Raw genomic sequence first — 14,621 nt, forward strand, 5'->3', positions numbered from 1 at the left:
CGTCCCTAAAATTATAAAGGTTAAGTGCCCCCAAATGTCTATCAACTGTGGAATTTGAAGGTCGTAGGACTGTGTAAAGTAAGCAAACAAAGGAAAATTCAACGATTATGGGGAGCTGTCACTGAAGATTTAGTATTTTCACATTGAAACTGGCTAAAACGCATAACATAGCACCTAAGATCGCTCACACACGTAACATTCCTGACTACCGAGGGGTGTGTTATCAACTAGAATCTTTCGCTTGATGATCATATAAAACGCCATGATCATATAAAACGCCGTTTTTAAGATTAAAAAAATCGGCCAATGGACCTCTTTAGCTTTTACGTTTTGTTTTCCCATTTCAGACCACATGATGTTACTCTAGGGAACACTTTCTTTCACAAGTCGTCTTATGCATGTGCATATTTATGCACATGCAGATGGAAAATTCCCTTGGAAACATCATGTGGTCTGATATGGGAAAACGGAACGTACAAGCTAAAGAGGTCCATTTATTCAACTTCCAACCATTTCCATTCTTTCCATCCTTAGCCATGTGTCCCCATTAACCCACTGACACCTGAGGGTGACGCTTAATACATTTCACTCAATGATGAAATGGTATATGAAATGAATCATATATGAACTGCGGATATGAAACCAGGTCAAGCTATGATCTTCGCAGTTATGAACGCAATTTTTACAATTGCGTAGAGAAGCCTGAAAAATTCAGGACTTCAACGGGCTTTGAACCCGTGACCTTGCGATTCCGGTGCGACGCTCTAACCAACTGAGCTATGAAGCCACTGACATTGGGAGCTGGTCATTTGTGGGTTCTAATGGTCCTGTGAGGAATGAATCAATGATGAAATGGTATATGAAATGAATCATATATGAACTGCGGATATGAAACCAGGTCAAGCTATGATCTTCGCAGTTATGGGTCACGGGACCATTAGAACCCACAAATGACCAGCTCCCAACGTCAGTGGCTTCATAGCTCAGTTGGTTAGAGCGTCGCACCGGAATCGCGAGGTCACGGGTTCAAACCCCGTTGAAGTCCTGAATTTTTCAGGCTTCTCTACGCAATTGTAAAAATTGCGTTCATAACTGCGAAGATCATAGCTTGACCAGATTTCACTCTGTCTAACGACAGACGATTTTACTCATCAATGGGGAGTTTGAGGAGTGTTTCAATCTTGATCAGCCGCGCACAAGAGCTAACCATGTAAATTCAATTAAATCATTTGCCCCTCCACGGAGCATTATGGGGTGAAATGTGATGCTTATTCCTTCCTGCCAAATTTGGCACATTCATTTCAAATTCAGGCTTGAACGTGATCCCATTCAGGTGCCAATTATTCAGGCTTCCCTCTTTTTACTGCTTAAGTTAGTTACGTATTATTTGGCAGTGATTTCAATTTTACGTTTATTAGGTATTATCGTTACTATTGGCTGAAATCTAACTGCAACAAATCAACACCATTTGCTCTAAGAGTCCCTTCATATGGTCCCAGGCAGGAACCACAGATTTTTAGGACCCTTCTCAAAATATGCCTTGGGCAGTCCCTATTAGAGCTCCTTTCTACAATGTGCCAACTTGGCCATCAACACACTTTGGCTGAGAGTGTTTTGCTACAAATAATATTCTGCTCAAAATTGTGTAATTGAAACCACGCTCTTGCGTGAAAATGGCAGTTTGCTTTCCTGAGCTTTCAGAAAGTGATTTAATTCTTGGGAATTGTGAAAAACAAACTCAGTCATCGAATGATAAAACAATAATTGTTGAACAATAATTATTGAACTCAGTTATTGCAAAACAGTATTGAGATTTGTCAGTGTCTCGCAGATCAATTATTTCCTCAGGCTAATTAGTCTTATCCCTCTTAATCTGCCACAGTAAGTTAAATCTAAGCACATTCATTTCCATTTTTCGAGACAATCGCTTCTCTTTTCATCAAATTCAAGAGTAAGAGTTTCTATTACTATTTAGCACAGCATTCATCCGTAAGTATTGCTGTTTAAATCTTTATCACTTGAATTTATTTTTAAAAGACTGACCCGGAAAGACCACACTTGTCATTATTGTTTCATCCGACCCAATCGTATTAAGTTTCAAATCCAAAGTTGGCCAGTCTTAACAAGACTTTATTAAGAGGTGCACTGATAATGATACCACACTAGTAAAAGTTGACTGAAAAAGGAGACAAAAGAGACGACATTAGTTCTGGCATTGCTGTTATGATATCACAATTCATTTTCAGCTCCAGCAATAAACCTGGTGTAGAGTATTGCTTTAAGGGAAAATCAATTACAACAGTATTACAGATGAGAAATGTATTACTTCTATGAAGAAAAAAAGGACTTAAAAACAGTTCCGTTGTTGAAGACTGACTGGACTCGGCTACATCTTGCTATGATTCAGTGATTATTTTTGAGCAAGTCCATTTTACAAGAGGCTGCCATGTTGTACTGCAATATTCATCTCTGAAATGTTTTTCTTAGGAAAGCAACTTATGTCAGCAGTCCAGACCTCCATTCTTGGCTAAGAGGCATGAGCCAAAACAACGAAGTTGCCATGGTGTAGTTAGCCTCATTTCCCTTGAAAGTTGTTGAGCCAGAACGTCATAAAAAGACCTTGAAAAAACTCTGATTTTAAGAGAAATGCCCTTGTTCAAGGCTTTGGACGTTAGAAGACAGAAAAGAAAGGCTGTGGTGGCGAGTGGTTAAAACCAAATTTGCTAAAAGCAGATAAGTTGTTTAATAGTTTTTTTCGATCTCAGAATTCAATCAATGATACTGAAACATGGACAGGAAGAACTGTGCATGACTTGCTTAAAAGTTAAAACGCCTGGCCCAGTGGATAACACAACAGATGTATTAGATTGGATAGAGTGAGACATGCAAACGTTGGTGTCATCTGAGCACTGTGTTAGTTTCTTCGACATTACGAGTGACACTGACTGGTAATGTGCCCTCTGTGTTGCAGAAAATTTCATGAAGTTGAGGTTGGACAGTTTATTAAATTGGGCTTAATATGCACTGAATATTATTTCAGGGGCCTTAATTCAAAGGTATTTTTGCCCCGGTTTATGATTATGCAGGAAATGGGGTAACCACGCATTTTTCCAAGATAATTCATGAATAATAATTGTAAAATAAATTAAAATACAAAGTAATGTATGGCGTTCTTTCTCAAATTGAAGCTTAATTATCTCTCAAAAATGCATGGTTACCCCCAATTTTCTTTTTGGATACCAAGACTTCTTACTAAGATCTACTTTATCCGGATAGTTTTAAACCGCAAAAAAATATCCCTGTATTAGTGAGCATCACCGATAGGAAACTCGAGTATCTCGAGATGCGCAGAAAGTATGTGCAATATCAATAGTAGGTACTGTCCTTAAACATATAAGATCACATGTTTACCCCTAGGGAAGTGGTATTTGACACCAGCATTTGGCCCATGGGCAGGGAATTTGACAGGAAAATAGGCTGAAATGTCAAATCCCCTTGGGTATGCCAGCACCCTCCCCTCTCCCCTGGGGCTAAAAATTAACAGGTGCATTAATTGCATTAATGCATTAATGAAAACAGTTTGTTCTTGTTGTTATTTGCAGATCCACGCCGAAATACCGTAATTCCAGAAAAGTTCTTCAACAGAGCCCTGTAGCCTCTAATTGCTCCCCAGCGCGCTCCCGGTAGTATTTTTATTACCTTTTTCGGATCCTCAGCAAACAGCTTAATTCGTTTCACCTTCTTGCATACTTTCTGTGTTCTCGCCGATGACAGTTTTGTTTCGTTTTGACTGTTGCCATACTACGTGAAGTGCGCCAAATCCAAGCGCATAGCACAAGAGCACCACATTTCTCTTTCCTTTGGTCGTTGTGGTGTTAAAGTATTTCCAAATTCCTCTTGGTTCTCTAGATGCGTTCCTCAATCGTTCTGAAACATTTTCTATGAGCAGAGAGAACGACGAACGACCCAAGATCCTCTTCTCACCTTTGTCTTCCATGTACTGGGACCAAAAAGAAGATTTCACGATACTACTTGTTTCAGTTCGTTTCAAAAAGCTTGCGGAATATTTCGTCCTTTTCCGCCAGGCGTCACGCTCTACCTGGCTGCTAAGGACTCCTACTAACCCGACCCTACCCTAGTAACTTTTGTTTCGTCCCAAACAACATAACGCGTTCACCGTTTACTTATCACTTTATGATCAGTCGTGGAGAATTGTTGTTTTACGTACAATGTGTTTCGGACACACCGTATTTTAATCCACCTCTTTTTGACAGCTGGAATGAATCGGTCGTTGTGATGTGTCTGGTAAACGCCTTTTTAGCGTGTGCTTTTAATTAAATTAAGAGGTGGGATTTGTGAAGAGGCTTCGTTCGAACTGCAAAGCGGGCTGCAAAGGTCCGTTTCATTGCACGAGATCTGAAAATTCTGTGGGTGAACTTGAGGAACCGGATTAAGCTTGTTTTTCCTCGATCATGTTTCTGTTCAAAGCATACCAGCAGGAAGATAAAGACCCACAGACAACAGACATGACTGATTAGAAACCAACGGTAAGTGACTTGTTTCAGGACTGAGTTGGTGACGACCGAGATCTTTTCTTTGAACATGTATCATGTACGATTTTCAGGATTAACTCAATTATTGTACGTTGGTGTGAATCAGAATGTTTGATCGAGAAGTCTGTATTAAAGAGTTTGTTCACGAATTATGACACTTAATGTGACTGACATGCTATTAGAAAAAAGAATTTACTTAACGATTTTCATTTAGAAGTCAACGTTACGACCTTCGGCTGCAACTTCTCAAATCCCAACACTTACTAAATTAAGTGACCAATAAAAGGGACCGCGAAGTTCAAAACCAGATGAACTGTTTTCTAAGACCTTATTTTCATGAAGAAATTCAACCTACGCTTTTACTTGTTTCCGATCTGCAGAATTATTTGAGCATGATTAACAGTAAATATTTATTCTTATTTGAAAATGCAAACATAATTTTTAATCTTGCACAACAATAACGTAACAATAAGTAACTTTGTCCAAAACCTTTCTTGTGCAAGCAGTGAAACAGACTTTAATTTTAGCTTGATCTTCGCGGTAGGTCGTGAACGGCGGAATTTTAAAATGCTGACAAATGTACCTCTAATTGATATGACTAGTGATGAATGGGGTTTTGTTGGCGAGGATTACTAATTCTGTACACTGTCATAGTAATATGAAAATAAAACTCAACGTAACCTTCAAGGATCTTCTAAATTTCCGATACATTCAGCTGTATATTGCATCCCAAATTGTAACAAATTTGGCCCACTTTGAAAATGGCGGTACGCACTTGAGGATTTCCTTAAAGACATCCCTACCCTCCCATCCCTTCTAACCATTGCTCATGTGAGAACCAAACAATCAATTTGTGCCACAACAAATGAATGCAGAAAGGATGACGAACTGTTGCTTGATTTTGTAAATATTTGGATTCAGTAATTGTCATCAAAATATTAACAAATTGCAGGCTTCCATGCCATTAAATTCACAAAATTAATCTGTTCATTATAACAAGGACAAAACAACAGCTTTGTTCTACCAGCATGGATTTCAATAAAATTTGAACTCACTCGGTGGTTTGAGAAGGGTAAGTGACTTTTGTCATTGTCAAAATGGATTTTAATCTTGGGTCTTTAAGCTGATTCCCTTATTTTGCATTGCACATCTCATACTGTGGATAACATTGTGACTTTGAAGATGGCAGTGTTTCTCGCTGGCCATCTGAAGAGAGACAACAAAGACCGCTTTTATTGACGTGTTCAAAAGCTTAAAAGCGCAATCATGACAACTATTCTCGGTTAAGAAGTTGTTGTTTTGGAACTCACCCCTGTCCTTTCGTGGAAAATGATCACTTTGAGGTCGAAATTGCCCCTTTGCGCTCCATTTGCCGTTGTTTTGCCAATAAATGAGCACAGTGACCCAACTCTGTCCTTTTGAATGGTCGTATTAATTTTATTCGTATTAGGTACATGGAAAACATATTTGAAGGAGAAAATAAGTTGGATAGTACAAGTTGTCACAGTAGTATTTACATATAAATGATGTGACACTGCATTTGGAGCCAGACACTGAGTGTTTGCAAGGTTATGACTGTAGCAGTCCGATTTGCTTACATTTCTTTGAAGGATTGAGCAATTTGAAATCACTGTACTAGAAGATTACAGCCAGGACAAACAAGTAGTCTCAGACAAGTTTTCAGTTATATTCACTAAGACTGATAACAACAATTTTTCTGGTTGATCAACTTTTGAACGCTTCTCACATAATTCGGTAAAAAGCACTTAGAATAAAGGGCATGCAGCGCAGAAACAAGCATGGTGACTCCATCTTTTTATTGCATTTTTTAATGTCCTGTGTATGAATATCAATTGTGTCATGTTTGACAAAACTCTGGATAGTATGTCATTTTCACGGGAATTACCTTATTCATCAAGTTGGTGAAAAAAGTAGCCGACTTCTGAGTGAATTAATAAGCCAACACTTTTCCTCAGCCGTCTGTGCTCATTGAAACTATTGCACCAGGCAAATCACTTGCTGACGGGTAATTCCACAATATTTTGCATGCCACGGAGGGGACATCTCAGAAAACAATACCATAAATAGCTCCTTTTGCCAAATTTAGTTTAGTTCACTGTGGACTTGTAATGATTAAATAACTGATGACTCTTCTTTATCAAATCCTTTCAAAATTATTTCTGTCACATCTGGCAAGATTTAGTCCTTTATTCAATCTGTCACGGAGGGGACCAGAAAACCAAAGAAAATTGAAATTTAAAAACTAGGCTAAAAATCCTGTGAATGTAAACCGGCAGCAACAACACTTAAGTGCACATTTGATTTTTATGTTAATCAACAATTAAACTGCATTGATGGAAAAGACATTCTTGCTCTCTGATACAGCACAGATAATAATAAATGATCACGGTTATTGTCACAGAGGGGACTGTCACGGAGGGTACCTCTTGTCTAATAGATAGCGGTCATTAATAGCCACCCGGCAATCTTCTCTGTAGCAAAGTGTTTAAGTAAAACAATGATACTAGACTTGTCTAGTGTTATAACCTAAACCTTCTTGAGGTGTATTATATATACATGTATCTGTAAAAATGTTGCATACTCTTTTAATAATGCATTCTTTCTCAAACAGGGTGACTTTCTGATTATTTTTGTTTTATTTTATTTAGAAATATTAGGTTCTGACAAGCTAGGCAATTGAAAAAGACAACACTGTACTGTAAAAGGCTCATTAAGACCTTGTCCTAACAAAAACAAGACACTTTCCAATCTGCAACTTCCATGAAGTCTTATAAAGTCTTGTATAATCTGAAAATACGAACAGCTCAGAAACATCAATAATTTAAGTCTCTCTATCAACAATACCTGAACACAGAATTGAGGTGATAATTTTTTTTCCTGAAAGTATTGACCTCATTTATGCAAGTACAGATGTTGAATGTAAGTTGTTCATTGAATGAAAGTGCCGTGCATCAAAAAAGGCAAGAACAACTTCTGAACATAACTTGCAATACAGTCAATTGTATATGATGTACACTGTTCTATGAAAGCAAATGTCAGTGTACATTTTACCATGCTAGTAGAATATAAACTTATGGACTTATGCAGATCTTCCATGTTGTTTACAAACATGACTTGTATGAATGGTGTAGTTTTACTAGCAATGGCTAATGTGATAAAATTTTGTACAAGATTACTTCCAGCATATTTTTCAGACAGTTTCATGTTACCACTCGTCCAAGTTTCTTTATTATCATGCACTGGCTGCTTTCTAATGAAAAGGTGCACTTTCTCAACCTCACGCTGAGTTGACATAGTAAAAGGGCGATTGCCCACAAGTAAGACAGGACCATAAAAAATGCAACTACAGTGTACCCTGTCCACATCATCAGTTCTTGGCCAGTCATAGGTGGTGGAGCCTTTGCTGTGCAAGAATTTAACTTCAACAAAGCTGTCTGCTACAGAAATCACTCTTCCAAAATAGAAGGTGGTTACATAGTCAACTGCGTAATACCTCCTGAACTCCATGATACTTACAAATGCATACTTCATGGTCGGATGCAGATGATGGTATGACCTGCCATGGGGTGGCCGGAGTTCTGCAAACTTGGATTTGCCAATCTGAACATTGCTTTCTTCCTTGAAAAGCTCATGCACTTCTCCAATTTTAAACAATAGCAACCTCTTTTGCTTGTGTTCCCTTTTACCATCAACTAGTTTGACAGACACATAATCGTTCTTCCCTGGAAGCACTCTGCTGATGTCCTCTCTTAAATAGAAATTCTGCACCTGTTGTATCTCATCATCAGTGAGAGCATCACATCTTTTCTTTCTGTCCTTGCTGTACTCTTTTCTTCGCTTAAAGTTGTTGTCACACAAATCCACGACCGCCTTCCATTTTCTTGGGGAAAGATCTTGAACAATCGTTGCTAACACTTGCACTTTTCTTTCAGGGCATTTTAGCAAGTGCTTCTTTGCTCTACTGAGTGCTTTTCCAAACGTCTGAGGGCTTACTTGACTACAAGTTTTGTCTGTTTTCTTGATCAAGTCTGCTATTTTTTTTCCTTTGCCTTCTTTTCCTCTCTCTTTCCTTGGCTCTCAAAACTTCAGGCTGATTGGCTTTCTTCTTCAAATAATCCTTTTTCTTTCTTTCTCTGTCCTTCTTTTTAACCACCTCATACTTTTCTTCATTTTCCCTCAGTCTTTCCCTGTACAGTATTTCTTTGTCCTCTCTTTGCTTGAACTCATTTTGAACTGCTCAACAACTGCTCTAAATTATTACGAATAATTCATGAGAACTTAATAAATCCAATATTTCCACTGATTAACTGCACATTTTGGCTAAGTTAAGTATTATTGTTCTTTATGTGAGGAGATTATGGATTGTTAAAACAGTTTATCTTCAATAGCAGTAATTTCTCTTTCAAAATAATAATTCTTCCTCCAAGAAATATATGTCCGTTCTGGGCAGTAAAGTCCCTTCCGTGTCAAAAAAGTCCCCTCTGTGACAAAAAGATCCCCTCCCTGACAATTTTTTGTTCACAAAAAATGTCCCCTCTGTGACAGAACAGTCCCCTCTGTGACACAAAGTCCCCTCTGTGACAAAAAGATCCCCTCCGTGACATTGAAAGTTTTCACACCTATCCTAAGAAAAGAGAAATAGAAGAACTCCTCCACACCTTGTAAGTTTGTCAGCCAATACTTCAACTGTTAACAGAATTTTGTACAATTATTACCAATTGCTTTGCAGAGATAATAATTTTTATCCCTATTTTTGTCACAGAGGGGACAATTCAATTTTAGACATAGGCTTTGATCTCTTTCTTCAGACAAAATCAGGGAGAAATCATTAACTTATACAGTCTAAGTAAATAAGTAAATGTCCTGACAGTTTTTATTGGATTTCCTCTCAAGATAGATTTACCATGGTCATTTGTGCATGTCCCCTCTGTGACAGCCAAACAGGCTGAATTGATTAATTAATGATAATTTATGCCACGAAATCATTCCGCTGACAACCAAAAAGTACAATTTCATAACAATCTATCTTATAATGAGTCTAGATATACAGTTATACTGTCCTTTAAGTGAATGCTAATTTTTACAAGCGTATGTCTCAATTACCGTGGATTTACCCTGTCAACATGTCCACTCATCAAATGGTTTTGGTGGCTTAATTGAATGAAATGAAATGCAAGACTGCAAGAAACATTATTATTGTCATGATCACTTGTTACATCAAGGACTCCCAGGCCATCAAGCCCAATCAGTTGCAACATTTGCTACTTTGCAAATTTTTAGACATCTGGCATCTAGTTTCTATTAATGACTAAAGGCTGGATGTATATTATCCTACTTGATTTGCTATGAATTGAAAACATAAGCAAGTTCAAACAATAAATATTGTTTTTCTAGGGATTTGACCTAATTTAAAGATGTGTTTTGTATAATTAGCTCTTAATCATCTTAAAAATAAAATGTATATGTCTCTCTTAGAATACTATTAGATGGAACCAATAAATTAAGCCAAACCTGAAATGCCTGTGGTACTATACAGATTATCTTGTTATTGGATACTTTAAATTTGTTGGTTTACTTTCTTTACCCTTAGTGCTTGCATTTATTTTATAGGGAAGCATGTCCAGTAATTTTAGAGAGGAAAAGTTGAATTTTTAACTTAGTTATCTCCAATCATCATGTTTTATATAGGTGATGGGTTCAAGGTCAAAGGTGAAAGAGAAACGTTTGTATATGCCTGAAGATGGCCTCATCTTATCAGAGATAGCCATTCTATCAGGTGAGTTCTTTTCCCCTGATTTCTGTTAGCACACAATGTAACTTTGCACTATAAAATATCCTTTAACCCATTGACCTTTGGGAGTCCGACTTAACAGATTTCACTCTGTCAAACGCCAGACGATTTTACTCATCAACTGAGGCCGTCCTAGGGCATTTGAGGTGTCACTGGGTTAAAGGTAATTAAATTTTAACCTGATCAATTATTTTTTTTTGTTCTCAGGTGGTTTTGACTTAAAAGGCCATCCCCTGTTGACATTACCATCTCAGCGCTATTCCAACCTTGTGCGGTGGGGCAAAGGTGATGTTTTGCAGCTGCTCAAATATCTTTCATTTCTTGCCAGGTTTGTATTGTGCATCGGTTCTGTTTTAAGCGGTTTGTCCCAAGATCTACAAGCAGTAGTATTAACTTTTTGAGTGGTGAAAATTTTAACAAATGAGACAAAAGGGATTCTAAAAACTAGATTAAAGAGAAATATAAATGAATTATTTTAAGTACAGTGTAACAATTCAGGGGTTTTATTAGAAGCTGGGACCTGGGTACTAGCACCTGTCTACGCTGAGTACGGTACCTGCCGTTGCCCGAAGGAGGTCTCAAGATCAAAAACCAGACTATATATAGGCTAGGGTGCTGGCTTACTCTATCTCAAGGTCCCTTCTACTTTAAAACTTAATTAAACCCCTGCAATTAGGACTCACATTTCGTGCTCAAAATTAATGAGGTTTTAAAGCAATTAACTAATGCATCAGTAAAATCTTGAGATGAAAGCTTGGAGTTTGACTGTAATTTATAAAATAAGTATTTTTTCACTTTCCTCTTCATCTTGCAACAATAGTTGCAGATGTAACAAACCACAAATTAGAGCGCTGAGTACTGTTACACTAAAGCTTGCAAGAATGCTGATGCAACTTAGTAACTGAAGCTGATTTTGATTTACTGAAAATGTCTGCTTTAGGGAAAAAATCCCAAACACACCAAGTGACCAATAATAATAATAATAATAAGTTTAATAACTAATTTCCATGGCACTCATATCCTGAGCTCATGGTGCATAATTTAATTGTCTCTTTGGTAGGTCTTGGTATAAAGAAGCAGGCATCTCATTTCTGCTGGACTTCAGCTATTCCACGGAAAATGTTATCTCTCACATTATTGACTTAATCCAAATGTTTCAAGTAAGTAGTAGACAACTTTTTGGCCGTGTGATCTTCTTGACCAGTATTATGACTGAATTTTTGGTGAAATTTGATGAGCTTTGTAAACAATGTCAATTAAATTTTTTGTCTTTACTGATTTTCTATTGTAGAATGACTCTCGATCAATTCACAGTGTGTACCTCATTTTACCACAAAATAAACCAGTTAGGAAACACTTAGAAAGAGAGATCTATTCGCGGCAAACAAGGGGACAATTTAATTTTCAGGTAACACTGTCATGCATATCTCAACAATGACAATTTATTATTTACTTCCAAATCAATTTATGATGTAGAAATTATCATGATTGGGTTGTTCCAGAAAAAATCCACACCCCCCCGACGGATGGGATTCTGGAAATTCTCGCAGGAGGGGGGTCAAGGACACTGGAAATCCAGGGTTGGATCCAGGGTTGAACTCGAAAAAGTCTTCTGCAGGGGTCATCTGACCTGATAGTTCACGCGATTCGAACGTTTAGTTCGGCGACAGTTTAGCGCTCTCAGACCCTGAAAATAGTAGAAATATTTTGTTCACATATTTCTCACCTGACATGAATGATAATCTAAGTTCCTTCGCAAGTCCTTTTATAGCAGAAAACGCGAACAAGATACTAAAGAAAGAGCCATTGCAACAATATTGCAACGAAGAGTTTGAAACGCCTGACACATTTTTACTCCTTCCCAGACCCAGCGCGCCACCGTTGTTTCGTGTAATGATGTATACTAGTAAAGAAAGTAAACAATTGATTTACTTTCACACCTTCGCACTTTGTATTCTTTAGGGATTGTTTTAGTTTTTCATCTTGGTCTACTATTATCAGCCTAGTCTGCCTGCTTCTCAGTTTTTTAAACTTCAGCCGGATTCCCCTCTTAGTCGTAAAAGGAGGAACGTCAAATTCTAGCGTCTTTGTAACAAGGTTTATACGAGTTTGAACTTTCCTTCCACTGCAGATTAGAACTACAGGCTCTTGAAGGTAGGATATGTGACTCAAATTATCCAGTCTTTAAGATATAAAAGAATTTGAACGATAAATAAGTTAAGACTCGTTTTTCAAAAGATTTTGATGATGTTTGATTTAAAAGTTCTCGATCTTGAGTGGACAAGACTGACGTTATGTCTCCAAAAGGAATGACTATTGAACTCTTTTGTCATGTTCTCTACTAATTGTATTTACTTTTGGACCATATTTAGCGCAAAGAAAGAACAAGGGCAATTGATTTTTATGAGCTAACAATGTATAAACACTCGTTCGCGTTTTAGCATTTTCGCCCCTTTCTTTTCTTAGTTCCACACAACAGAATTTTTATATAACTTAGCCAAAGCTTTAGAAATTAAAAAAGAACATCTTCTATACGCGATTGTGCTTATTTTCTATTAAAAATAAATTAAATTTAAGCCTAATATTTTTTCCCTGAAATCCAGGCAGGGGGGGTCTTGGGCTTCAGGAAATCCAGGTGAGAGGGGGGGTTAAAAAACGACCCCATCCGTCGGGGGGGTGTGGATTTTTTCTAGAATAACCCATTATAACTTGATGGATTGATTGATCAATCTATAAATAGCAATAAATGCCACATTCTATTGGCAATGAGAGTTCAATAAATCTGGACATTAACATAATGTGCATGGATAACATTGTGTTTCTTTATAAAATTTTGAGAAAACTTTTTCGGTGCTCCAAATCCCGAGTCTCAAATTAATGAAAGTGTAGACTGAGGTGTATCTTTTTTGACATGAAAGTACTTGAAGAATTGTATTAAACACATGACATTGGTAAAACGTTTGGCAAGGTGCTTGACTGCTACAATTTTTTTACATTTATTCAAATTATAGTTATGTGTTGTGAAGCCGTTATGCATTTAAGTTCAATCTGCTATTGCTTCTGTTATGCAATTCGTCAGTGCCAGGTTAAAGATTAAAGACCAATGCAGTTGATTTTAACCAGACCCAGAGATCTAACTTGCTAAAAATGTTGCAAAATCTTCCAAACAAATTTAAACTGATGTGAGGTGACACCTCTTAGGTTGTTGCAGTTAAAAGCACATCTGAACTCTTGAGCCATATTGAAACCAATCAACTGACGACTTCTTTCGGTGGAACACTCTCGTATGACCACACAGCATGGATCAGGCTGCAAAAGGTAATAGCACCATGAGAGATGAAGAAATTTTGTCAGTCAAGATAAATCTTTTGGGAGTCAGTGTCATTAATTTGATGCATGCAGGGGAAGGAGATTTTTGCCTCACTGCTCTCATTAGCTGCTTTTCACAATTTTTCAAAGTTCACGCGGCTTCAACAGGATTCGAACCCATGTCCTAACTGAGCTACGAAAAAAGGAAAGGAAAGGAACTTTATTTAAGTGTCTAGTCGTTCTAGTGCTGGAGCACTAATTGGGGACACTGTAAACTGAAATTAATGATGAAAGCAAATCAATTCAAAGGTTGGTTTTTGAGGAGAGGGGAAACTGGAGTACCAGGAGAAAACTTCTTGGTGCAGAGTAGAGAACCAACAAACTCAACCCACATACTGTATGACGCCGAGTCAGGGAATCAAACCCGGGCCACATTGGTGGGAGATAAGTGCTCTCACCACTGCGCCATCTCTGCACCCCATAGCCACATCTGAACTCCCCACAGCCACACAGTTGGGAGGAGGGCAATTTGTTGGGCTCATTGTGTTCCCATGAAAGGACTAAATTTCCTTCTTTACCTGTAGTCCTTTCATGGGAACAAAATTAATGTGCCCAACAAATTGACCTACTCCCAATTGTGTGGCTTCGTACACTGTAGCTCAGTTGGTTGAGCAAATTGTATTGGCATCGCAGAGGTCATGGGTATGATTCTGTTGAAACTGCCTGAATTTTTCAGGTGTCCAATTTATATAAGACAATTGCTTAAAGTGGTGCTATGATCAAATTTTTACCCCTTGATTTTTTGAGTGTATCACATAGAATTCCATGAAAGAACAAAAACGCCACTTACCGTTTGCAATTCCGGAGATATTTAAGTTTGAAAAATGGGTAAAATATGCAAATGAGGTGACTGATGACGTCATACAATCAACCCAATATTATATTGA

The 14,621-nt window shown here is 37.7% G+C and overlaps 1 protein-coding gene across 1 annotated transcript in view; it reads left to right on the forward strand.

Annotated features, from left to right (window-relative positions):
• The first annotated feature begins 4,408 nt into the window (after nucleotides 1-4,408).
• Nucleotides 4,409-14,621, forward strand: part of LOC138019129 (uncharacterized) — a 37,294-nt gene continuing 27,081 nt past the window's right edge. The window contains exons 1-6 of the mRNA XM_068865801.1: nucleotides 4,409-4,547; nucleotides 10,263-10,350; nucleotides 10,573-10,693; nucleotides 11,426-11,525; nucleotides 11,657-11,773; nucleotides 13,567-13,683. Coding sequence (XP_068721902.1) covers nucleotides 10,266-10,350; nucleotides 10,573-10,693; nucleotides 11,426-11,525; nucleotides 11,657-11,773; nucleotides 13,567-13,683 — 540 coding nt within the window. The 5' untranslated portion in view covers nucleotides 4,409-4,547; nucleotides 10,263-10,265. The remainder of the gene's footprint in view (nucleotides 4,548-10,262; nucleotides 10,351-10,572; nucleotides 10,694-11,425; nucleotides 11,526-11,656; nucleotides 11,774-13,566; nucleotides 13,684-14,621) is intronic.

The sequence above is a fragment of the Montipora capricornis genome, chromosome 10 (genome assembly GCF_036669925.1).
Source record: "Montipora capricornis isolate CH-2021 chromosome 10, ASM3666992v2, whole genome shotgun sequence".
NCBI classification, from domain to species: domain Eukaryota; kingdom Metazoa; phylum Cnidaria; class Anthozoa; order Scleractinia; family Acroporidae; genus Montipora; species Montipora capricornis.